At 43.6% G+C, this 27,989-nt stretch overlaps 1 protein-coding gene across 2 annotated transcripts in view; it reads left to right on the forward strand.

Moving 5' to 3' along the window:
- Positions 1 to 27,989, forward strand: part of IRF2 (interferon regulatory factor 2) — a 102,259-nt gene that overhangs the window by 38,963 nt on the left and 35,307 nt on the right. For both annotated transcript variants that reach the window (XM_073607084.1, XM_073607077.1), the window contains exon 2: positions 11,484 to 11,594. In XM_073607084.1, the coding sequence (XP_073463185.1) occupies positions 11,508 to 11,594 (87 nt within the window). In that variant the 5' untranslated portion in view covers positions 11,484 to 11,507. The remainder of the gene's footprint in view (positions 1 to 11,483; positions 11,595 to 27,989) is intronic.

Here is a 27,989-nt window from a genome sequence, read left to right on the forward strand (position 1 = left end):
GGTATGCAATGGACAGAGTTGGGTGATATAGGGCAGTGGTTCTCAACCTCAGTTCTCAAGTATCCCCAACGGGCCATGTTTTGGGAACTTTTCTCTTATTAATACCATGTCATTGACATTGATGACGATGAACAGAGTGGGGCGGTGTAGGGTACGCAAAGGACAGAGTGGGGCGGTGAAGGGTGTGTGATGTACAGAGTGCACTGGTGTACCAAGTGGTGTGGCGTACATGATGCACAGAGTGGGGGGGGGGGGGGGTACAATGTGATGCACAGAGTGGAGTATGAGATTTACAGAATGGAGTGGGGTGGAGTATCTGATATGTAAACTGAAGTAATGAGATTTACAGAATGGAGTGGGGTGGAGTATCTGATATGTAAACTGAAGTTGAGAATATGCAAAGCATATTGGTCTCAGAATTGTTCAGAAATGTAATGATAATTATAGGGGGTAGTAAATGGCAAAGATAGGGAGCACATTATGGAATGCCCTTTAAATAGGGTTCTGTCAAACTTCATGTAAACAGAGTTACACATGAGAGTTCAGAAAGCAAAACTGAAGGTAAAAACACAGCTTACACATTTGTGTAAACGGTTTACACTACTGTAATGCCATATATCCAGCTATTGTATGGGTGAGCATTCTGCAGTTTCCGTTGTTACTTCTGCTTCTCCAGCCTGCTACTTGGAATATAGAATGAAGCCCACTGGTGATGTCCCTCTGTCCCTCTGTCGGCATTCACTTCCTCTAGTGTAAGTCCTCTCAACCTCCCCCTCTCCAGCCTAAATAACTAAAATAGCCTGACTGGCTCACAGATAAAGCATGTTAGTTTGTCTGCAATGTGTATTACTACTATAAGGCCTAACTGGTACATAGTACAGTCCCTGCTTGTCTTGGCCTAATTTCTGGTGTGCACGTGATTATAAGGGTACAATAATTTTCAAGTAAAAAGCTTAGGTGGAGGGAAATTAAATATAATTTCCAGCTACATTACCATAGCAAATTCTACCTTGTGCTGAAATTTGTATTCATAAACTTAGCGTGACTCCTTTTATATGAGACAATTAATGAAAAAACCTTTGTCTTCTATAGCTGGCTGCCAAAACTCAGTATGAGATATGAATTGTCCTTTCCTTTCACCTCACATTGGTACTTTTATTTGCAATACGAAATTTGTTCTGTGGTTTCACCAAATTTTAGTGCAGTTTAGCCTGCTGTGCGTCCCTCCAGTCGGCCAGCAACCAGCTTTTTTAAACGTTTCCAGTGACCGCGTGTGCGCCCGGGAAGGGAGAAACGCAGACCAGCAATCCCAAGCTCCCTAGAGGGCAAAACAATAAGGGGCAACATACTACTCCTGCTGCAGGACTATAGCCTAAGTCAGATGTCCAGCCTTCACTTATCACGGCGGGTTCTGTTAGCCAACGGACCTTCAAGGACTGGGTACCCTTTTATAATGAGGGTCCACTTCCTTGGACCTGTACAGCACCCTACAGGAAATGCCTTAGTTCTGAAGTGCCCAGGATTTCCACAATGCAGGGTCCAGCGCCACTTAGGTTCACATGACAGGCAAAACCTTGTAGTTGCTTCTGTTCTTCTTTACGAGGCTCGGGTACCATTTATCTTAGCATAGCAGCTTTTCTTAAATGGATCCGATTGAAAAAGCTGTCCCTTGATTTTCAAGAATCGGCTCAGGACCTTTAGCTTAGAAAACTCAAAGTAAAAAAGTGACCCTCCGCCTTTTAGGACGCTGGCGGAAAAACTGAAGTACTTCCTGTATGGGAGGGGTTATATAGAGGGGGACTTCCTGTCTTTTTTTATTCTGCCAGTGTCCATTCACCTATAGGTGGCGTATAACCCAGGTAGTAATGTATATGGCTGCTCTGTGTCCCCTGATGTACGAAAAAGAAAAGAATATTTCCAAGGACTGTGCTGCTCTTGGTGTTCTGTAGTGTTTATGATATGGACTGCTTGCACAGAATTTGCTTCCACTCGTAGTTCAGTTCTTGTTGGGTATATATGATTGCTTGTCAGGTTAGCACTTTATAACTGTGTTTGGAATGTGCTTCCTCAGTGATCCACACACACAAGAGAGATGGCTATACCGCTGCCAAGTCTCCACTACTTCCCAGGATTCTCTTATTTCTCAACTAGTTGAGCATTTAAATTTTGGATACAGTTGCTCATTAATGTTCTAAAATGACACGGCTTGTAAGAAGAATAAATGGCTCTGATAAATTTAGAGCTTTAAATGCAAGAGCACATTCAATCCTCCTGTGATTAAAAATAAAAAAATTGGCAGGTGATCACTATGGGGGTGCAGCTGAAGAAAATGGTCGCTGTGATATCGGCATAAGCCAGCACTGTGTAACTTCCTGACTGTTCTATAGAAGCAGATAGGCTGCACTCCTTGTATTCATCACATGGGTTTCATTTTCATTTCTGACTGGAATAAACCTTCAATGGCCTGTCATTTTATATGGGGTATATACTATATATAAAGGGCTATTTCATAACATATTATTTTTGGAAGTATCTATGTCAGCTTGCTTTATAACAACTTTAGCACCATCACACTGGTTCTTCCATAGGAAAGATTTCCCATCACCCCCCTCTGGTGACACTGTTACGAGGACAGGAAGTGAAAGCCAAAAATCCTAAATGGAGACACACATAGCAAGCAACATCAGAGTTTCTAGCCTTATTTTTCTCTTTTGACACCATAAAATTGGCACTTGGGACTTTACATTAGAATAGTTTGGTAATATTTTTTTGTTGTTTAAAACCCAACCGGATAATGTGTATGTGTTTTATAGGTCTACATTGATAATTTGAAACAATTCTATCAGTATTTTGTTTTTACCTTTTTATAATGCCTCTTGAACAATAGGATTCTGATTTTGTTGTAGGCCAAAATGTATGGCTGCTCTGTGCAGCCAAAATTATAAATAGTTAAAGTGGTTGTAAAAGCTAAAGGTTTTTTACCTACTTTGGTAAAATCCTTCAGTGTGAAGCTCCCCCCTCAGCCCCCCTAATACTTACTTAAGCCCCGATCTCGATCCAGCGATGTGCATGAGACACAAGTCTCGCTCAGGTCTCTCCCTAGTGATTGGCTGAAATGCAGGAGCCATTGGCTCCTGCAGCTGTCACTCACAGCCAGTGAGACAGGGGGCGGTGCTGAGCCGCACTCTGTGTCCTATGGATGCAGAGAGCCAGCTCGGGAGTGAACACGCATGAGTGCCCCCACAGCAAGTGGCTTGCTCTGGAGGCACTTGGCACGGGGGAGGGGCCCAGAGTGGCGGTAGGGGACCTGAGAAGAGAAGGATCGGGGTTGCTCTGTGCAAAACCGCTGCACAGAGCATTTTTTTCTTTTATAATCACTTTAATGAGGGCCCTTTTATTTAGTGTGTTTGTTCACACAGGAGTGCGTCATGAAATTAGTGGGCCTGTGTGAAAGATAAGTGGGCCCTAGGCATTGATAAAGAAAAATGCCTCAGCTACATTGAAAACGAATGAACAGGAGACAGAGGCTCCTGTTCGTTCATAAACTGAAGAATTGTAAACACAGTTTACGATGCTTCAGTCATGAATGGACAGAGTCAGTGATCAATAACACTGTCCATTTAGAAATGGAAGGGGCAGGTAAATGACATGTTTACCAGCTCCTTCCCCCACTCTCCATCCTGACAGATCTGCCGCAGCAGCTGGCGGGAGAGCAGGGAAGCCGACAGCTCTGCGGGGGGACAAGGGGGAGGGGGCCTGAGGATGACACTGGGGGACATCAGGAGGCCGGAGTATGACACTGGAGGGCATCGGGGGGCCGGAGGATGACACTGGGGGGGGCGGGGGATGACACTGGAGGTCACCTGGGGGCCAGGGATGACACTGGAGAACATCGGGGGGCCTAAGGATGACACTGGAGAACTTCGGGGGGCCGGAGGAGCATACAAGGGGACAGTCGTGGGTGATTGGTGCGGTAGTGAGGGCCGTTCCGAGCACCGATTTCCCTGTGTAGCTTTAAATAAAGCAGCTGAAAGCCATGGGAGGGAAGGAGGAGAAGCAGCTATCAGCTGCTACTTTGAAAGCCATACAGGGAGATCAGTGTTTGTACCTGCCCCCTCCACCTATCAACCAGGGGCGGATCATCCATTGGTGCAGTTTGGGTCAGAGCACAGTGACCCCCCTCACGTTCAGTGAACACCCTGCACCCATGGATGATACTCCACTGTGTTCACAGTTTAGTTTGGTGTCTTTGGTGCTCGAAGCATAGATTATACAATTAAATAGGAAGGAAGGGAATAAGAAGTTGAAGGAATTTGCTAGTCTTTTATTAATGATGTGGACTGAATCTCTTTCCTTGGCTTCATCTGTTGTTTGTTTTTTTTGTTTTTTGTGGATAGACAAGACCATGCTGGTTACGTTTTTAAACAAGGGGTCAGAGTCTTGGTAGAAGATCCACCAATGATGTGTATATGTCCATTTTCTGTACCAAAAAAAAATTCCCAAATGTGGCAAAAACAGCAAGTCTGGATTACAATTTAACTTTTCATGAAACACAACTTGAAACTGTATTTGTGCTTGTTATATTTAATGCCATACAATTGCTTAGCAGTAATAGTTGCATGCAGAGCAGTGGATTTCCCAAAATACCACCACAATAATTGCCTATAATTTATTTAGTGAAATACTTCACCAGACCTGGTGTGAAGGCCAGAGAGACCGTAGAGCTGAGCTGTCTCTCACAGCAACCAAACACTGTTTAAAACTGAACTCTTGCCAACTGAAAGACCACTGATGAACTGCTGCTGCTGCATTTTGGAAAAGTCTTAGGTTCAGTCAGCCTGTACAGTACAGTAGGCTCCAACCCTTTGGTGCTGAGACTTAGACCCCTTTCATACTGGGGCCGGGCTGCGGTAGCGGTAAAGCGCCTCTAGTTTAAGCATTACCACCATTTTAGCACTTTTTGTCTGCTAGCGGGGCACTTTTAACCCCCGCTAGCGGCCAAAGGATTAAAAGCACCTGTGTTGTGGCACTGCCAAAGCGCTTTGCAGGCTCTTCAGCAGCGCTGCCCATTCATTTCAATGGGCAGGGCATTTTGGGAGCGGCTCCCGCACTGCCCCAAAAATGCTGCTTACAGGACTTTTTTTCCCGTCCCGCAAGCGCACCGCCCCAGTGTGAAAGCACTCGGGCTTTCACACTGGGGAGGCATGAGAGGCGCCTTACAGGTACTATTTTTGCGCTAAAACGCCTGAAAAGCGCCTTCAGTGTGAAAGGGGTCTTACGCTTCCAAGTGGAGTACACAGATGATAGCAGTTCCCTCACTCTGCATGACCTCCATTCAGAAAATGTATTGTATTGTATTATTTTCACAGAATACAAGGCGTTTTGTGATTTGAGAAGGGGAGATTGTGATGTTCATCCTTACCACCTCCATTCACAGAACACTTTGCATTTTTCCAGTGCAAATGTCCAAATTTCAGGAGTTTAGCTTTAAGAATTAAAAACGGGAGCAAGATTTGAGAAAAATCCAAATCTGTTTACACTGATCTGATGATCGCAGAACACATTCCTCTCTGCATGTTTGGCAGCATTACTTCCCAGCACATTACACTGCTTCCTCCAGTCATTTTAGATTCCATCCTGGAGCGAGGAGGACAGAAATCTTTTCAAATGTTCAGTACACAAACACACACACCCAAAACAGTGCAATGGCTTCAAAAACAATTTGAAAACACAATACAGAATTCTTTATAAATCATCATGCTCTGTGACAAGCATGCTAGATTTAATTGTTGGTCCTTTATGAGAAAACGGACTGCTGTAATCCTGATTTTTTTTTTTTTTTTTTTTTTGTGGTATGCCCCATTAACAATCTACTCTACTCTAAACCTGGCCATACATGGTTAGATTTAAAAACTCACTGAAAAATTGTTCACCTGAACTTCGTTTCTTGCCATCATTAAGTTTGTTTGAAACACCTTTAGGCTGGGTTCACACTGGTCCGACAAACGCTCCGACATTGGGAGCTCATGTCGCATGACGTGTGAAATTTAATGTTTCCCTATGGGAGCCGTCCTAACTGGTCCGACACAAGTCGTTCCGACTTTAGAAATGCTCCCTGTACTACTTTGGTCCGACTTTGATCCTACTTCAGTCTATTGACTATCATTGAAGTCGGATCAAAGTCGGATTGCCGTCTTGCATGATCCGACTTTGGCACGCGACTTGTGCTCAGATGTTCTTGAGGGGGAACTCCGCGCCAAATTTTAAATAAAAAACCGGCATGGGTTCCCCCTCCAAGAGCATACCAGGCCCTTGGGTCTGGTATGGACCTTGAGGGGAACCCCCTACGCCGATAAAAACGGCGTGGGGGTCCCCCCCAATCCATACCAGACCCTTATCCGAGCACGCAGCCCGGCCGGACAGGAATGGGGGTGGGGACGAGCGAGCGCCCCCCCCCTCCTGAGCCGTACCAGGCCGCATGCCCTCAACATGGGGGGTTGGTGCTTTGGGGGAGGGGGCGCGCTGCGGCCCCCCACCCCAAAGCACCTTGTCCCCATGTTGATGAGGACAAGGGCCTCTTCCCGACAACCCTGGCCGTTGGTTGTCGGGGTCTGCGGGCGGGGGGCTTATCGGAATCCGGGAGCCCCCTTTAATAAGGGAGCCCCCAGATCCCGGCCCCCCACCCTATGTGAATGAGTATGGGGTACAGCGTACCCCTACCCATTCACCTAGGAAAAAAGTGTCAATTTAAAAAAAAAACACTACACAGATTTTTAAAGCATTTTATTAGACAGCTCCGGGGGTCTTCTTCCGACTTCGGGGGTCTCTCCGGTTCTTCTCCACGCTCTCCGGATCTTCTGCCGGGCTCCTCCGCTCTCTTCTGCTCTTTTGCCGCTCTTTTGCTAAAGCGGAGGAGCCCGGTCTTCAATCTTCTGCCTTCTGCCTTCTGCCCTCTTCTCCTGATGTTGACACGACGCTCTCCGGGGCTAGAATGCTCTCTGTGCGCTCTGCTCTGACTTATATAGGCGGTGACCCCGCCCCCTTATGCCGTCACAGTCCCTGGGCATGCTGGGACTGTGACGTTTTAGGGGGCGTGGTCATCACCCGATGACCACGCCCCCTAAAACGTCACAGTCCCAGCATGCCCAGGGACTGTGACGGCATAAGGGGGCGGGGTCACCGCCTATATAAGTCAGAGCAGAGCGCACAGAGAGCATTCTAGCCCCGGAGAGCGTCGTGTCAACATCAGGAGAAGAGGGCAGAAGGCAGAAGATTGAAGACCGGGCTCCTCCGCTTTAGCAAAAGAGCGGCAAAAGAGCAGAAGAGAGCGGAGGAGCCCGGCAGAAGATCCGGAGAGCGTGGAGAAGAACCGGAGAGACCCCCGAAGTCGGAAGAAGACCCCCGGAGCTGTCTAATAAAATGCTTTAAAAATCTGTGTAGTGTTTTTTTTTTAAATTGACACTTTTTTCCTAGGTGAATGGGTAGGGGTACGTTGTACCCCATACTCATTCACATAGGGTGGGGGGCCGGGATCTGGGGGCTCCCTTATTAAAGGGGGCTCCCGGATTCCGATAAGCCCCCCGCCCGCAGACCCCGACAACCAACGGCCAGGGTTGTCGGGAAGAGGCCCTTGTCCTCATCGACATGGGGACAAGGTGCTTTGGGGTGGGGGGGCCGCAGCGCGCCCCCCTCCCCCAAGGCACCACCCTCCATGTTGAGGGCATGCGGCCTGGTACGGTTCAGGAGGGGGGGGGGGCGCTCGCTCGTCCCCACCCCCATTCCTGTCCGGCCGGGCTGCGTGCTCGGATAAGGGTCTGGTATGGATTGGGGCGACCCCCCACGCCGTTTTTTCGGCGTAGGGGGTTCTCCTCAAGATCCATACCAGACCCAAGGGCCTGGTATGCCTCTGGAGGGGGAACCCATGCCGGTTTTTTATTTAAAATTTGGCGCGGAGTTCCCCCCTAAAGATTCATACCAAACACAGTGCCGGCATTGGCGGGGATCCAAGTCGGATCCCCGTTCATTGAAAGTCGGACACATGCCGGCTTCATGTCGCAGGGCAAAGTCGGATCCAAAGTAGGACGGCTGTCGTGTCGCACCAGTGTGAACCCAGCCTTAGAGTTTCATCCAGACCTGCTATTTGGATGGAATGCCTAGATGTATTTAAAAGGTTTCATTACAAAGTGTACAATTTTATACAAATACGAAAACCACATTTAAAGAATTTCATTGGTAAAGAAAAAATTTCCATCCTGCTCCTTTGAGTTTTTGCTTCACTTTGGTTAAAAATTACCAATTGGACCCCACTTTCCACTAGAAAGTTAAAAAAAAATTCTGAAAATTCAAATTTTTGTACAAAAACTAGTGTATGGTCAGCTTTAGTTTGTGCAGTAATGATAGTCTTTAATTTCCAGTAGTATGTTTTAGGACCATGTTAACATATATACAAGTAGATTACATTTGCATTCAATTGTACTTACCGTATATATTCGAATATAAGCCGAGTTTTTCAGCACTTTTTTTGTGCTGAAAATTCCTCCCATCGGCTTATACTCGAGTCATGCATTTTTCTGCAGCAGAGAATGACATTTTCCAAACCGACCTTGGGGCCCCGTATCTCTGGGCCAACTTGGTGCTAGGAACCCCAAATTTGGTGTGCAAACCCAGTGGAACTAGCACTACAACATATCCAAAGCTGGGGTTCCTATTCGGATCGGAAAATGTCATTCTCTGCTGCAGAAAAGTGCTTGACATTTTCCGAACCGACTTTGGGGCCCTGTATCTCGGGGCCACTTGGTGCTAGGAACCCCAGCTTTGGATATGTTGTGATAGTTCCACTGGGTTTGCACACCAAATTTGGGGTTTGGGGGGCACTACAACATATCCAAAGCTGGGGTTCCTAGCACCAAGTGGTCCCGAGATACGGGGCCTCAAAGTCGGTCAACTGTGTCCAACTGCAGCAATGTCATTTCGGGACCCTTTGGGTCCAGAGACCCCAAATTTTGGCTGCAGCTAGGGGGCATCTAGGAACCCTTAACTACCGAGTTTGAAGTTCGGGGGACCTATGGCTGCAAATGGGCACAGTGAGGCTGCAAATGGGCATTGTTGACCCCTCTTTTCCACTTACAGTAGCTGCGCATTTCTCACCCTAGGCTTATACTCGAGTCGATGTTTTAAAATTAGGTGCCTCGGCTTATATTCGGGACGGCTTATACTCGAGTATATACGGTACTAATAGAGAGTCTCTCACATTACTACTATTGAGCAGTAACACGGACAATAACAAGTTTATTTATAATTCATTCAAACCATCCTATCAAAATTATACTTTTTTTCCTTCAGGCATTATGAACCTTCCTACCTGCACCTTGTGTTTTTCACTTGCATAAGATGGGCACTGATCATGTAGTTTCATGGTGTCCTTTTGTAGCCCTGTAAGCACAATCTGTAGTAGAGTAAATCTTCACATTCCTTTGTCAGCAGTTTCTGTTTTATGGGTTCACATAATGAGGCATACAGAATGGCACTGCACAGGTTAGACGACAGACAATGATTATGCGTTAAGCTGTGAAGCCGCAAGGAGTCACAGTTGTCTGCCCTTAGTTAGGATGCCGGTGCCTGCACCCGAAGACTGGTAAAGAGCGGGGTTGGTGGGTGAGGATATCTCTGGATCCTGGGACAGGTAAGTGTGTGTTTTTAAAAAGTAAGCTGCAATAGTATTTGTAGCTGCTGACTCTTAAATGTTTGTTTACAGGGTGAAGATCCTCTTTTAGGACCTAACACTAACTGTGAAGAAACTACATATCCCACAATCCTTTTGTCTCTCAGTTTAGTGCTCTGCAGGTGAAAGCTTCATAGTAATTAGATGTGACACAGACCAAGCAGGCAGAGTAATGAAGAAAGCGATCTGTTTTCATGACATTAGCATGCCCACAGTTGTAATGCACAGAGGAAATGGTGAGGCATAGACTGGAAGCTGCCAGAACAAGAAGTTACCCATCCCTTAGGCTGACCATACACTATACAATGTTCTTATTCAATTTCCTTTAGGTTTACTTTCAACTTTGTAGTGCAAGGGCTTGCCTGATTGCATACAAAATGAAAGGGATTAGGTTTGACTTCATATGGTTTTGGTAAATCTAAAGGAAAGTTGAACGATCCGGTCCACAAAAAAAAAAAAAAAAAAAAAAGAGGATCTGTCCCCTTTTGGTTTAGGCAGATTGGATTCAAGGGTAGCCGGGTATAAATGGACAGCGGAGTCTGTTTACTCCTGGCCACCCATAGAGCAGAGCGGGCTCTGTTTGTGTCCTGCATCTGCAGAAACTGAAAGGACATGGATGTGTCATCCGCCCTCTGTGTTCTGATCAGCAGGGGATCCCACTTCTGATCGAAACTGAATCTGCCCAGTAAAAAAGGGGCCTTATGCCTAGTACACACGATGACAAAAACTGATGAAAAATACCGCCTTTGAAGCAATCATCCGATAATCTGCTTAGTACACAGCTTTCGAGAGCCGATCACGACATGCTAAATTATCTGAAGGAACAAGCACAAACGTTTTTCTCATACGATTTTTCTGTAATTAGTATAATATTTGTATGCACAAAAATCGTGTGACCTAGACTACGCATGCTCGTAAATGAAAGCATACAATACATTAAATCGCTTCCGAAGTTCATTCGTCCGATATTCCTATCGTGTGTACTAGGCATTAGCGAATAGGGATAAGCTAGGTGAATGAATACATGGACATAGGGGGATCGATCAACCACAACACGTGATCCCATCATTATTACAAGGTAAGGCAAATAAACGACACAGGGAATAGGATTACATTAAAGTGATTGTAAGGGTTAGTTTTTTTTTTTTTTTTTTTTTAAATAACAAATATGTCATACTTACCTCTACTGTGCAGCTCGTTTTGCACAGAGTGGCCCCGAACCTGCTCTCTGGGGTCCCCCGGCGGTTCTCGCGGCTCCTCCCCACATCAGATAACCCCCTAACAGAAGCGCTCTCCCGAGGGGATTACCTTGCGGGTGCGCTCCCGAGTCCAGTATTCGGCGTCTAGAGGCTGAATGTATGACTCGCCCCACGCCGTCTGCATCATTGATTGATAGCAGTGGGAGCCAATGGCTGTGTTGCTATCAGTCTATCCAATCAAGAGCTGAGAACCCTGGGCAGAGAGACAGTGCATCCCCGTAGGTCAAGTTCCAGGGCTCAGGTAAGTAAAATGGGGGCTGGGGGGCCGGTCACTGCCAGGTGTTTTTTTTTTTTTTTCACCTTAATGCATAGGATGCATTAAGGGTGAAAAAACACGTAGGTTTACAACCCCTTTTAATATCTATTTAAAACAACAAAAACATTACAGTGCCTTTAAAACACTTTTACATATTGGGTGTATCTGGTAAACTCCTTATTTGTTAATATATCACTTTGTTACTTTACCTGTTGAATAAAAATAATTTTTTATAAATTTCTTGCAGTGTCATTCCTTGAACCTGGAAAAAATGCCCGTGGAAAGAATGCGGATGCGACCGTGGTTAGAAGAACAGATAAATGCAGATCGAATCCCAGGATTGAAATGGATAAATAAGGTACTGTCCCGGTTATTAATGTTATGAAGCGTTTCCCTAATGTTGTTGTTCTGTTTGAAGACCGTGCTACTGAGTTTTGTGGCACTATATAGTTCAGGAATAGTAATAAGTATCATTTTTACTTAGAGGATCAAGTCAAAAATCTTTTCCTTCTGTAATACAAATGTCTAAAAAAAAGTAACGTTTCCTTCCCTGCCGTTCTTTTATCGGGTGAAAGGCCCATTTTGGTGGTGGTTCTGACCATTGCACGCTGCCTAGATGCTTTTAGTTGATCCCCAAGTCAATGTCTGTGATTGCTCTTTGCCCCTAAAAGATGGTTTCCAAAGGAATCCAGCAGAATTGATGCCATCAAAAGCAATTCTGTGTATGATTACCTGGAGGGCCCAAATATTGATTCTTTGGATTCCACAGGTTGTACCCTGACCCAAAGAATAATAATGTTGTTGTGTTTTTTTTTTTTTTACTGTAAGCAAATTATTTTCTTTATTTTGGCTAGAATACCTTATAAATAGTGTCAGAATTTTGGTGTTCAGCAGTCCACTAAATCCAATGGTGCTTATCTGCTCCCACACACCCAAAAATGCAGCGCCTTACTACAGGCAGTCCCTGAGTTATGAACATCTGAGTTACAAATGACTCCTACTTACGAACGGAGGTGACGTGACGTCACTGCCGGCCGCTTGTGTTCCACACTGGTCCCAGATACAGGCGAGCAACCATCTTGCAGCGCCGGAAACATCCCACACTGTAGTGCTGCATGGCCACAAGAGCCCCATATAACATGACTGCATGCGCAGAAGCCCCCGGAACATCCCATATCACTGCATAGGCTGGAGTTACACTTAGAAATGTACTGTTCTGAATTACAAATAAATTTGATGTAAGAACAAACCTACAGTCCCTAACTTGTTCGTAACCCGGGGACCGCCTGTATAGGGTTACAAAGCTGTGCTTGTTTTCTGATCTTATTTCCACAAGACACCTTATTTTGCTTCCTTACAGCTGTTTGTGCGTACAGTCAATCAGAACCAAGCACATTCACACCAGAAACTGCAGTTTTTGCATGCACTGCATTTTAGTGCATTTTCGCGCATTTACATGCATTTGCATGTCTTTTTGCAACAATGCAGCTTGCTTTACTATTTTCACTGCCCTGCACTGTAATGGTGTGAACTATGCCCATAGGGTAATCTGGATATATATATATATATATATATATATATATATATATATATAAACATTTTTTTTTTTTTTACCAAAGTCTGCAAATGTTTGTGATCTTGTGTAGCTCTGTCACACTAGCTGCAGCCCAGTCTTTATTTAATAAGTTATGGTTTGTATGTCTTATTATGAAAGTGCATTGCACAATCCTCAATTTCAAGAGGAAATACATCAGACATATACAACGTTGAGATATTATGTTGGAACTTCCTCTTGGATCATTAAGTGTTGTAAAAGGTTTACATAACGCATTTGAGGTTTGTTAGGGATTACACAATATTTTTATCACTTGTTCAATAGAACAGCTGTCAATAAAAATTGTAAATGAGATATTTATTTATCACGTTTTTTTTTTTTTTTTTTCCTGTGTTTTACTGAAGATGAGAATTGAGTTAACTTGTTCCTAGGCTGCAGGTTGGCTATTAAATCTCCATGAGTGCAAAAAAAGATAATGATTAACTTTACTTCCCTAGCTATGGAGTTGTTTGTCGAGTCAAAGCTTGTACTGGGTCGAGTAGCTGTCACATTGAGTTGTTTTCTGTACAAATAGTACCTTCACTTGCTGTAACATGAAGGCACAGGAACAGGGGTGTAGCTAACTCCATTGGGCCCTGATGAAAAAAATTCTAAACCAGGGCCCCCAACATTGTTTTTTAATACCAGTTAGCATACCATGCACACTAATAAAATATACAACAATCTAGTTTGTATTAAGAAGAGAGCTGCCCCCAACTGAAACATGGCCTGTAGATTCCACACTGTTGATGTATTAACCTTTTGCTAAGTCCACCTTAATGATATTTCTTCTTGGATAGGACATTACTGGGAGGTTTTATTCTTTCAGACACTAGGGGAAGAGGTACGGTTATATGAATGATGGTAATAGAACAGATCTCTCTCAAGCTATCTGTAGACACTCAACAGTGTACAATTGTTTAGCAAAGGTTTGACCCTCAGGAGGCAGGTGGCTATCCCATAAATATGTGCGCATAGCTCACCCAAGCATACAGTGGTTAAGATTGGAGCAGAAGGAGGGAGCAAATGATTTCAATGCATCAGAATTTACTGTGGGTGGAGCTATAACAATCAGGCAGGTGTCTGCTCTTTTCATAGCCTGAATAATGTAAAGACCCAACTTAAAGGGAAGCAAACCTGACCTGAAGGAAACATGGGGACTTAAGGATGCCTGACCTCTACATTCCAAAAAAATAGCTCTGCACCTGTTATGCTGGCCATCAGGCTTTAATGCTTATGTAAGTGCCCTGGAGCAAGTCCTCATATAAGAACTTTTGACTCTTCTATAACGTTATTGATCTGCACACCTGTTTCAGGTCAATGATTGGTCAAGAAAATCGCTAGACTTCTCCATCAACAGTCATTTTTGATGGGGAATTCCTCCCATGGAATTATTGTGTTCTCCTGATGGAGGGGTGCAGGGAACCGTCCCTACCAGGACAACACAATGAAAAATTGCTAGCGGCTATAGCCGCAGGCAGTGATCACATACTAGAAATCCGACATGCTGGTTGTACCCAAGTCGTTTATTGGATTGACTTGGGTACAATCAGCCTGCTCATAGGTGGATCGAATCTCGGCCGATCCCTGATGAACCGGCCAAGTTTTAAACCATCTATTGCCAGCTTTAAAGTATTAAACCTACTGGATCAGCATAACAGCCAGGCAACTAGAAATGAGGGAGCTGTCATCTTGATCTTGCTTTCACTTCCTACAGCAGGAATCTTCAAACTACGGCCCTCCAGCTGTTGCGAAACTACACATCCCATGAGGCATTGCAAAACTCTGACATTCACAGACATGGCTAGGCTTAATGGGAATTGTAGTTTCTGAACAACTGGAGGGCCGTAGTTTGAAGACCCCTGTCCTACTGTGTTGCTTACCTGGAACAGGCATGCAAAAAAAAAATTTAGATTTTCCATACTTCACTGGCTGCATGTTTGTTCCAGGTCAGCGACTGACTAGTTTGAAGGACCAGTATGGCAGCCTCAGAGTCTGTATATGCAAGAAGACCAAGTCAAGAATGACCACATCATATTGCTATCCTTACTGGTTTGCTTTAAGAAAGAATACAACCAAAAAGTGTGGACGGCCAAGAAGACTTTAATGTATTGCAAAGACTAGTTTGGAAAAATTGTATGTGTATCTAGTTTCCAGTTCTTGTAAAAACATACCCAAATCCACAACACTGCTCAAGAGCTGCTCCTCCTGTCGTCCACTGCCACGACAGTTTGTGATTGTGGTATGTTGTAGTTTTTCAAGTATGAAGGAAATATAGTGGTGTTCCATGGCGGCTGGTCAAAGGTTTATTTTCATTTTCTACATCCAGAAACGGCCAAGGAACGATTTACAAAACAGAAGTGAGATAATATCTATTTTTCCTCATTTGGGCTTTAACAGATATCTGTAAAAAGACCAAAGTGCAATGATGTGTTGAGCTATTACAGACGGTCTATCTTTATCAATCTGAAATTACGAAAATATGAGCAGAGTTCTTTTTTGCCTGTGATTTGTTGTAAGGCTCCATTGACACTAGTGTTTTTTTTAAGCTCTTAGAAGCTATTATGAGCATTTTTTTCATCTCCTAGAAGGTAATAGTGTTATACTATGTGTCCATGCACACCATTTTATGCTAGAAGCATTATTCAAGCTTGGCGTTTAGGAGCAGAAAAATAGTTTTTGGGATCGGTTTTCCGGGAGAAAAAAATGCGAAACACTTCTAAACGCTACTAAAATGATCCTAGCAGCTTCTTTCAAGTGTTTTTGTTTTCTTAATGTACTGTAAAATGCTAACACTTCTAAAAGCTACAAAAAGGTAACTGCAAGGCAGGGCAAAAAAAGCATTTTTCATCCAGCATTCTTTAATGTTTTTTTTTAAGCTTTTAAATGCTAGTGTGCATGGAGCCTAAAAGTTATTCCTCGTTTCTATCTCAGAAAGCTGGGAGTTGTGAGTCACTTTTAAAATACGTTTACACTTTAAAACAAAGGATGTTCATTTTGGCTTATCCAAGTTGCTTTAACTTTGAAAGAAAAAGGAAACTGAGCCAAAACCTATTTCCTATTTTACTAAGTTTGGAAATAATGCAGTGTTAAAGGGTAACTACACTTTCACAGAAAAATATAGCAAATAAAATATTATAGCATTTACAATTGCTATACAAGCCATGTTGTAATTTTCATGTTTTTAATGCTTATGTTTCCTTTTCAGTCTACAGCCTTCTGTAATTTTCTGTAAAATTCAATGCAGTATGGCAGCCTGGAGGCATGGGCTGTTACAAAGGAGTAATAATGACAAACCGATAATGAAATGACAACCTTTAGATTTAAATGGTCATAATATGGCCACAATATTTTTTTTTATGGGGTAAATAAACATATCATAGTACACCTTTTACTTAAAATATCAGCATAACTTTTACTCTCATTGCCTTTTAATGAGAAAATACCATAAATCAAATACCGCTGTCCATCCAGGCTACACTGGATGACTAACCCCTACAAAAAAAAACAATGACATGAACATTTTTTTTTTAATTGAAAAAATTGAAAATGGTAAAATTGAAACAAAGTGGTGGTGGTGGGGGTGGGGGCGAAGTCTGGTCCAGTTCAGGTGGCTGAGAGCCCACCGCAAAATCTAGGCTTTATATAGGTAGGGGAATGTGGGAACCGCCAATTTGAACTGATTAGCTGCTGTTGCCGGGGGTGAAGACCGCAGGAGAAACCAATGACAACCTGCAACGATAGAAGGGGAGAAGAGAAGCCACATGCCCTTTCCCATGCGTATCCCTGCACATTGCAGGGGACTTGTACATTCTGTACAATATTCGTGTACAGAACAGCCCAAGAAATAACATTTCCTGCTTCTGTGATTGATTGCCCCCCCCCTTACTGACAAACCCTCACGGGAGTGAGAGAGAGAGAGCTGTGCATGATGTCGTAAGCCTAGGCTTTTTACCAGGCAAACAGGAAGTGGGCTGTAAAGGGTATTTACTGGCAGAAAAAAAAATGTCTTACTATCCAAAGTTAAAACGACAAGGGCAGAAGATTTAATAAATGGAAAGTTGAAAAAAATGACTGAAGGTCCGCTTTAAGTAATTCTAAAGGAATGCAGATACTTCAGCTTTTCTCATTAGAACACTGAGAGTGCACCAGCTGATTACAATGAATCATGCCCTCCCATTCAGAATCCGTCTGCAAAGAACATGGTCAAACAAATGGCTATTTCTTCAGAGCTACAAAAAGTACGAATCTCCTAGTTTGTTAAAATCCCTGCAATGTACACAGATCACCCAGAGGGGATTGTTTTTACTCAGCAAAAGTGGAGTTACTCTTTAAGTGCATTACCGTGTACCAAGCACTCATAAGTCATAATTTACTGATTTGACTACAGTAGGCTGAAATCACACCGAATCTGAAAATCTCTTTCACTTTGTAATAATGATGCCTTTTGTTTGGTTGAATGAAGGGGAGGGGGCATTCTTGTGTAAACCTATAGAGGTTTTTGGCTTTGCTTCCCCTGTCACTACACAACTATTTTGTATTTGAAAATGTCATGGTAAAAAATAGCATGGTATTTAAAATGACATATTTTGTAATGCTATTTTATGCATACAAAATAGAATGTTTATTTATTCATGAGTTCTGTTATTAGCTATATGGAAATTATACGTGATACATATTTGTGTGTGAAAATATCAGCCATTGACCTCAAAGGTGATCTAAGTACAGTAGAGTGACATTTTGTGGGCTATACAGAATTTTCAGTTCCTGTCTGGTAAAACTGTTGTCAGCAGGACAGGAAGTGGGTGATAAATCCCTCGAATGGAGCCCTGTATAACATTCAAAATTCAGTTGGAGTTCAAACCCTTCCCCACTAGAAAAAAATGTTTTGGCTTGACATCCTCTTTAAGGCCTCATTCAAACAGGATGTACAATACCGTATGCCTGTGCATGGCCGTGTTTGCCCGCACGGAAATTCACAGGTGTTCTGTACCTGCAGACAGTCCCTTTTTGATGTCTGTTGGGTCACAGCCTCTGTGTCCCAAAATTGTATTTGTGTTGGAGCAGGTACATGTAGGTGTGTGCCCAAGAACTCACCCTGTCTGTGTTTGTGAACACACACCTGCACCCACTTGGATGTGATATTGGGACACAGCGACTGTGTCCGTGCAGCTGCTGTGTCCCAATATACATGAATGGGACTGCCTGCATGGGGATGCATGGAACACATGAGCATCTATGTGCGGGTAAACGCAGCCCTGCACAGGCGTATTGTACACTCTGTGAATGAGACCTAAGAAAGGCTGACTAGACTGACAAGCTAGGAAAGGGCCTGGTAAATTACAAACGCTTAGTTTTTTTCCACCTTTTAACCACCTGCCTACTGGGCATCTTTACCCCCTCCTACACAGGCCAATTTTCAGCTTTTAGTGCTGTCGCGCTTTGAATGACAATTGCGCGGTCATGCGCAGGCACTGTACCCACATGAAATTGTTATCTTTTTCACACAAATAGAGCTTTTTTTTGGTGGTATTTAATCACCACTGGGTTTTTTTTTTTCCTTAACAAAATTTTGAAAAAAAAACCAAAACTTTTTCATAGTTTTGTTTATAAAATTTTGCAAACAGGTAATTTTTCTCCTTCACTAATGTGCACTGTTGAGGTGGCACTGATAGGAAGCACTGATAAGTGACGCTGCTGATGAGGCACTGATTGGCAGCACTGGTAGGTAGTACTGATGGGCACTGATAGGTAGCACTGGCGGGCACTGACAGCTGCCACTGGTTGTCAATTTTGGGACCGTTGTCCCTTTAACAGAAGCCAGGGAAAAAAGCCAATAACCGCCTTCAATTTACATTGTGTAATCAGCTGTCAGCTGGCTAACTACATGGTAAAGAGGCTCTGTGATTGGCCCTTTTCCCCGATCTGTGATCAGCTGAGTCCGAAGGACTGTAGCACGAGTGGGAAAGAGTTAAATAAGGCCTTGAAAACTAAACCGACACTAGCGCTTATATAAAAAGTTATGCAAAGACTTACAGAGACACCCATTCTAAGGCTTCAAAGAGAACTAAAAAGAATAATAAACTGACGAGCGGGACAACCTTGTGGACCATACCTCCTACCTTTCAACCCTTTTTCTTCTTTCCTTTTCTCCACCTTACGATTAAAGCTCATTATCAGAATTTATTTGACCTATATACACTCTCTACTTGTAAACAATATGTATAGTAGGTATAAATCATTTAAATACCTACAAAAGTAACTAAGGAAATGATATATATCTTTAATTTAGGTTTACGTGAACCCAATGTTTAATATTTGAAATTTCATGATATTTACCTATATAAACCCTACTGTAAAACAATGAGCTTACTTTATAGATCCTTGTAAACTTACTTTATGTATCTTTATAACATTGTATACTCAATAAACTTCTTTTGACAAGGAAAAAGTTATGCAAAATGTTATTACATTACATATTTAAAAGACCTAAACACATTGGGTACACCATACAGTAGAGCTGCATGATTAATCGTTAAAGAATCTAAGTTGTGATTCTACCCCCCTCTCGATCTTCGTGTTACTAAACCCAGTAATCTTAAAATAGTTCATCTGCGCCCCACCCCACCCCCCACCCCCCACCCCCTACCCCCGCAGTGCCCACAGCTTATAAATATTCTTTTTTTTAAAAAATACTGCCACTATATACCTTTTTGGCTGATTTGTTTGCCACGGTCACGAGATAAACTGCATGGTCTGCTGGAGTGCTGAGTGTTCGGGTAGGAGGAGATTTCCACTATAGTATGTGTCCCCATGCTGTTATGGGAGGAAGTTCATCAATGAATCAAGATGTGACATCCCACCTACTTTGTTCTTTTTTAGTTGCTGGGCATGGAGGAGGAGGAGGGACTGGGCTGTCATTTAGGATATGTATACACGCCCCCAAATGTGTGATGTCAATACCATGATGATCAAGCAGGAAATGTTCTCCAGCAATAGAGATCAAACTGAGCATGTGCAGCCTTACCACTATGACTGTGTCATATCTGGCCTTGCCAAGAGAGACCCTGCAGGAGGGGAGGATCTGTACATACAGGATCAAAGAGCCCTTTTACACAATGCAGAGGATTAACACCTTAAAGAGGAAGTAAACCCTGATAGGTTTTACATCCTCTTTGTTTCCCTACCTGACACAGGAGCCTGCGATGTCACCACTGTCCCCTCTTCCACAAAGCGTCCATCTTCCTTCCGGGTATGCGCGTGGTAGCCGCCACTAACGGTACGATCGCTGTTAGAAACGGCACGCTCAGTGCACCTGCACACCGTTGTCTATGGCGCATGTGCCGTAGACATCGGTGCCTGTGTTTGTTTAGGAGATATTTCTTGCCACTACAGGTAAGCCTTAATCTAGGCTTACCTGTAGGTAAAAGTGGTCTGTAAGGGTTTACAACCACTTTAAAGTCTGCTCACATAATTTGTAGTAAAATCATCTTTGCCATCCTGAAGCTTCCTTCCAACCACTTTGCATATTATTTTTATATACTGTATACTGTGATTGCATGATATGCTGCAGAAATCTCTCTCCACTAAGTCTGGCTGCAATCATTTTATCTGTGGGCAGCCGAAGTTGCTGCCTTTTCTCTTTCTGGATTTACACAGGCACACCTGCAGCTCTGATTGGCCCTCCTATGACTCATCCCCCCCTGCCTTCCTGGCAAACTCTCATGAGACTTGGGCTGCTTTCAGATTGGGGCGTTGTGGGCATCGGCGGTAAAGTGGTGCTATATTTAACGCCGCTTTACCGTTGTTTTAGCAGCGCTATTCAGACGCTAGCGGGGCGGTTTTAACCCCCTCTAGTGGCCGAAAAAGGGTTAAAACCGCCTGCATAGTGCCACTGCAGCGGCGCTAAGCCGGCGGTTTAGCGGTGCTGCCCCATTGCTTTCAATGGGAAGGGGCGCTTTAGGAGCAGTGAATACACCGCTCCTACAGCGATCCAAAGATGCAGCTTGCAGGACTTTTTGTACCGTCCTGCAAGCGCACCGCTCCAGTGTGAAAGCCCTCGTGCTTTCACACTGGAGACACAGGAGAGGCGCTTTACAGGCGCTATTTTTAGCGCTGTAGCGCCTGTAAAGCGACTCAGTGTGAAAGTAGCCTTAGAGAGAGAGCTGTGCATGATGCCATAAGCCTAGGCTAATGACCAGACAAGAAATAGGAAGTAGGCTGTATAGGGTATTTGGATAGTAAAACATTTTTTTTCTGCCAGTAAAGTTAAAACAACAAGGGCAGAAGATTTAATAGATGGAAAGTTGAAAAAAAATGACTGAAGGTCTGCTTTAAGTTCCACAGTAAGCATAGCATTACAAGCATGCTATTCTGCATACACAGACAGATTTTACTGTTGTGGGTTTAGTAACACTTTAGCAGAGCATTTTCCCAATTCAGTGCAGAGAGTTGGCTGACAGCTGTCAAAAGAAAAAAAAAAGCAGCCTGCCAAGTTTCTTACAGAGATAAAGAGAAACATTGTAACACTTTGTATCCACTCCTTTTTTGGATCAAAGGAATGAACTTCGGTCTGTAAATAAGATCAGCTTAACCACTTAAAGACTAAATCTATTTGACACTTGTTGCTTATAAGTTAAAATCTGTATTTTTTTGCTAGAAATTTACTTAGAACCACCAAACACAGAGGCGTATCTAGTGAAAATGGCGCCTATGGCAAGAACTGAAACTGTGCCCCTGTCAAAACATTTGAAACCCATCTTTCAGATAACCTTAACTAAAAAAAAAATGCTAACAAAACTACAAGCCATACTCTTTAATCTTCCAGTTAACAAATTTTGGATTGGCACTACATAAAAATTACAACTGCACCTTCCTTGCTTTCACTGATGCAAACTGGTCTATCATGTGCTCAAAGTCAGTTTTTCTGTTTCTTCTCTCTCTACACTCAGCAGAGCAAGATCACAGTGTCTGTCTTGACCCATGGAGGCTCTCAAATACAAAAGTATTAGTTTTAACTTGCTAAATGATCCCTCACAGCTGGCGATGGAAACTGCAATAGTTAGCATTATCTGAATAGCAATGCGAAGATTGGGGAAGACACTCTCATCTCCATATTGAACAATAAATTCGAGAAGCTCTTTAGGTCTTGATATTTTCATGTTGGCCTGACTTAATAGCAACATTCTGCAATCCAAAATTTCTTCATATAGCTGCTGTGCATCAACATCAGAGCTGTAGAATTCGCCCAAATGTTCACACTTCTTTTTTAGGTCATTATTGTAGGCACCGTAACACAGTCCCTCAACATCGAGAAGGAACCCAAACTTGGCATCAGTGTCATGCAAACGGGTGAACCTTTCATCCATTTCTCTGTGAAGACTGTCGAGTGTTCCCTTCATGACTCTTTCCATCTCCTCCTTGGCTGATAACCCAGCATCTCTCAAGTTCTCACCAGGCATTTATTTCTTTCGTCTCTGACGTCTTTCAACTTCAATATTCCAGTCTTGACAGAGACTGAATCCTTCTTCGAGTGACTCACTGACTAACACTTCTCTGTCATCATCAAAATGATCTCGGAGGGCTTTCAAATCCAGGGCAGCATCGTGGAAGTTCATGCTAGGATCCTGCAGCCTCTTTTGAATAGGGTCAATGTGAATGACCTTTGTTCCAAAATCCTAGCAAAGTCAGAAAATCGTAACTCAACATGCGGTTATACAGCTGTCTTGCATCACTTCTTGTCTCACTGGTCTCCTCAAAGTAGTTGCTGATGGGCTTCACTGCTTCTGTCCTTGCACTCCACCTTGTTTCGGACTCTGACTTAAGAACCACAGGCACAGCGTTTTTTAGTTTTTCCCAGCGATGTGTTGAACGAGAGAAAAACACATAGCTTCGATGGTGCCAAAAAACGTGACCATCATTGTATCCTGCTTGGCTGCATGTACACCCACCAAGTTGAGAGAGTGATTGTTGCAATTCACAAGCACTGCCGGGTTGTTTTTCTCACTTATCCTTTGATGAACACCACTTTTGTGTGCAGCCATCACAGCAGCATTGTCATAGCACTGTGACCGACAATCTTGTAGCTCCATTCCATCCTTCTCTAGCTGTTTCAAGATGTCTTCAACCAAGCTCTCAGCATCCTTCTGGCTTATCTGTATAAATCCAAGGAAGGACTCTCTCTAACATGGACAGTTTTCCTCTCAAAATCAACTTCCATGTACCTCACTACTTCTGACATTTGCTCACGGTGTGCCTGATCAGGAGTCGAATCAAACATGAGACCATACATAGTACTTGGCCTTACGAATGCTTCTCAGTAAATTCTGGCGAACAGTAGATGCCATCATGTGAATCAATTCATTCTGAACACCCGGTGAAAGATAAGACGTGGATCCAGGATGACTTTCCATATGACTGAGGTGTTCTTTCATGACAGGGTCAAAGATGGCCAGTAGTTTCAGTAGGCCAAGGAAATTTCCCACATTGGAGTCATCAGCCAGCTGAAGTGACTCCCTATGTCCTCACAAAGCCAGGTTCTGAGTCGTAAGGAATTTTATGCAATGAAGGATTCTCCTCAAGATATCACGCCACTTCTGCTTTTCCTTCTCAATCTGTGACTGAAGTTCCACGTCAATAACTCCTCTGTTTTCAGCTAAATTTCTTTTCAATTCTTTCCACTGTGTAAAGCATTACCGATGATTCTTAGCATATTCATGAACACTAATCCTTTCAGGTGCTTTCCATTGAAGGAATCCACTTTCCTGCTCCAATGAGGATTGATGGTCTGACCGGGAATAGAGAAGACAACAGATACAAAATACAGACTTTTTAAAAAGGGGAATAGACCAGCCAAGAGCGAGACACTTCCTCACCATGAACATTTCCCAATTTCCTCTTGAACCAAGTTTTGTTCATTGAGCGGTTATTTGTTGGTAGGAAAGGCCTACCTGTTCTGGAAATACTTTGAACCCAGCTTTATTATTTTTGTTCTCAATGCGTCAGGCAGAATTGCTTTTCTAGATTCCTTGTCGAACTTCAGAAGTCCAATGTCATGCTGTTCAATAACTTCTGGTAAGACAGTTTGAGGCTCTTCAGCACCATCCAATTCACCAGGTTCAGCATCGTCGGGTTTATTCTCATCAATAAACACACCATCGTCTTCCCCTCCTGTCATGTTCAAGTTCTCTCTGGCCTTCTCACTTCTAATCTCTTCATACTCAGATTTATCTGACTTGACTTCCTCCTCAGCTTGTGATGTATTTGTACTTGATCCACCTTCAGATTCTAATAAACTTGTAGCAGGTGCAGGGGACTCCATGGAAGGTGTCAAACAACTTGTTCCAGGCTTTTCAAAGAAGGTCATGAAGAACTTTCTTAACTTCTTGGCTTCCTCCGCCTCCAACTTTTGTCTCTTTTGTCCTTCAGCTCCACTTTCCTTCTTCTTCATCAAGAAAGGTTTCATGGTTTTGTGATACACCTAAAGATTGATAGAAGTGGGCTGTCAGGCCTGGTGCTCTCCAATTTTGTCGCTGGGCTCTCCAATTTTTTCTTTAGTCATTTTAAAGAACACACATATACATATACACATTTATATAAACACACACATATAATTTAATATACTCAAAGACATACACTTTCACTGACAATGACCCATTCACTCAAATACACATGCTGACTGGCGCGCACACAATAACCCGCGGGCACACACTTATACAAAAATCACTGATGATGCCAACCCACTGGCACACTCACACTCATTAAAATACATTGGTGCACAAGTAACTCATACAAAAACAATGACACACACTAACACACAATCGAGGGACACTGGAGACTGACAGAGAGGGACGCAGTGCGACAAGGACAGAGGATTTTTGACACCCTAGGCGAAACCTCATTTTGTCTCACCCCCCTGGCTCCAACCCTGACTGCACCCATAAATGCGGTCCCGCCAGCATCCAAAAATGCAGTAACATCAGCACCCATAAATGTGGCCTTACCAGCACACAAAAATGCAGTAACCTCAACACCCATAAATGCGGCCTCACCAGCACCCAAAAATGCGGCCTTACCAGCACCTAAAAATGCAGTAACATCAGCACCTATAAATGCGGCCTCACCAGCACCTAAAAAAATCAGTAACATCAGCACCCCAAAAATGCAGTAACATCAACATCCATAAATGCAGTAACATCAGCACCCATAAATGCGGCCTAACCAGCACCCAAAAATGCAGCAACATCAGCACCCAAAAATGCGGCCTAACCAGCACCCAAAAATGCGGCCTAACCAGCACCCATAAATGCGGCCTTACCAGCACCCAAAAATGCACTCATAAATGCGCCGGCCTCACCTGCACCCAAAAATGCTGCACCAGCGCCTCTAGCACTGTACAGAGGTAGAGAGGGAGTAGGATCACCAGCAGCCGGGTGCTCTAGGCTGCCTAGTTTGCCTAGTGGTAGTGCCGGCCCTGTCTGCTTGGCACACACATGATGACTTTAAGACCCTTTTCACACTGGAGGCGTTTTTCAGGCGCTACAGTGCTAAAAATAGCGCCAGCAAAAAGCCTCAGCTGCAAACCCAGTGTAAAACCCGAGTGTTTTCATACTGGGGCGCTGCGCTGGCAGGGCGTCACAAAAAGTCCTGTAAGCTTCTTTGTAGCAGTGGAAGAGTGGTGAATACACTGCTCTTCCACCGCTCCTGCCCATTGAAAACAATGGGGCAGCGCCGGCAAAGCGCTGCTGGAGCGGCGTTTTGCGGGTGGATTTAACCCCTTTAGTGCTGCTTAAACGACGGTAAAGTGGCGCTACAATAGTGCCGCTTTACCTCTGACACCTGGGGCGGCTGAGTGTGAAAGGGTTCTAAGTCGTCATCATGTGCGCTTGTGTGTGTGTGTGTGTATGCCAGGCACAAGCAGAAGCAAGTAGCCAATCAAATATAGTGCTCAAAATGGATTAAATAAATATGCTTAGCCATTGATATCATAAATAAAGTGATTTGTGCAACAGCAGGTACTACTAACACAAATCACTTTTTTTACACTTTATTATATCTATGGCTAAGCATATTTATTTAATCCAAATTGTTTGAGCACTATATTTGATTGCTTGCTTGATCAAGATCGTGGTGACAAGTGCTGTACTAGTACCTGCTGCTGCTGCCTGGGGGGGGGGGGGGGGGGGGTTCCAATTGTTTTTCTTCTCTCTGACGTCTCTCTGTTCTCCTGGTCTCCAGCCTCCATGTTCCCCTTGAGAGTCCTCACCATCACCGACCACGTCACAGCACCGGGCGTCAGCACGTCACACAGACCCAGGAGACCCACGAGAAGAGAAGCTGAAGCAGCTGCGCAAAGGGAGGTAGGCGGAGCATTAGGCTCCGCCAGTTACTCTGGCTATGTAGACGACCCGGGCGGTCACTCTGGCCAGACCAATTCCTCGGCTGTCATGGGGGGCGCCTGTCGCTGGCTTCCCTCCTCACTTGCTAATGTGCTGTGCCAGCGCCGCGCTCGAGCAGGCCGGTTGTGGCGCCGGGGACAACATTAGAGAGGGAGGCGGCCGTAAGAGGATGGGTAGGGCTTTATTTTTTGTGTGGGGGCGGCTTTTTTGCCACCCGCCCCTCCCATGGCGCCCATGGCACTTGCCATGGCTGCCATACATATATATATATAAAATATATTTAACAGATGCCCTTGAGAATAAAATGGTGGTTGTTGCAATATTTTATGTCATACTGTATTTGCACAGTGGTTTTTCAAACGCAATTTGTTTGGAAAAAAATACACTTTAATGAATTAATAAAAAATCTAAACAGTAAAGTTAGCCCATTTTTTTTTTTTGTATAATGTGAAAGATGTCACGCCGCAAAAAAAATCAAGTTTCTCATTTTGGCCAGAATCGTGCAGCTGTACCATACAGTATACTGTTGAGTTACAAGAATAAAATTGATACGGTAGCCTGCGTTCAGTTAATCAGCAATTGCATAGTAAGTTGGTCTGGTCTACATGTTTCGCGGGAGCCCCCTCACGCTTCTTCAGGACCGTGTAACATGAATATCATATCTCTGACTACACATGTCTAACAGAAAGAGAGAGAGAAACCATAAACGCATCGTAAAGAAAATATTTATCATAATATAAATATATAATTACCAAATCTGGATAAATTGAATAAACTTTAGTGGTTTGCTTGGATGGGGAAAAAAAGAAAGAAAATGGGGACATTATAAAGCTGTATTTATATAAAGACTATAAAAAACATGTATATATCTACACATGTCATGTGCGCACACCTATACATGGATACATCCATATGTGAGCAAAAATGATCATCACATCTGTCCATGATATAGTCAAACGAAAATCTGATGAACATAAACCTTACCTGCAGTGGTAAATAATGCCCACCACAGCATAATGTCCACATTAAAAGAAAGAAAAAGTCTCCCGGTATGAGTACGCCTACCGGCCCATGGGACACATCCAGTACCTATACAGGCCAAAAAGGTAAATTATTAATAAAAGATGGGCTGGACCAAGACAGATAGATTCTTGTATGCCTATATATGTATACATACCAAATAAAAGGGGGGGGGGGTTCTTACCCTCAAAAGTTTGATTGGAAGGATAAAGATTATGAACGCCACATAAGTGATGAGTTCAATGCCCTATATTAAGCTGGTGTATGTAATCAATATCCAGGGGTCCAGTGGAATCCCAAATTAATAGAATGTGCTTAGTACACCTCCATAATTGGACACATGCCTATAGGGGTAGGTGGAAAAGGAGCAAGTTTAGTATCATAGGCAGATCCCCCCCCTGATATAAAGGTAAATGTGTCCATCTAACTTACCCCTGGTCGGGAGGAAAGGATAAAAAAGGCTTGTGCTGCACAATGTTCCAGGTGAAACCCCTGGGTATCGATTATATACACCAGCTTACTATAGGGGATTTAACTCCTCATTTATGTGGCGTCCCATAATCTTTATCCTTCCATTCATCCTTTTGAGGGTAAAAAAAAGCCCCCCCTTTTATTCTTGCAGAGATATATATACAATGGAACCTTGGATTACGAGCATAATTTTGTTCCAGAAGAATGCTTGTAATCCAAAGCACTCGTATATCAAAGCGAGTTTCCCCATAGAAGTCAATGAAAACTCAGA

This window comes from Aquarana catesbeiana, linkage group LG01 (assembly GCF_042186555.1).
Source record: "Aquarana catesbeiana isolate 2022-GZ linkage group LG01, ASM4218655v1, whole genome shotgun sequence".
NCBI classification, from domain to species: Eukaryota; Metazoa; Chordata; class Amphibia; order Anura; family Ranidae; genus Aquarana; species Aquarana catesbeiana.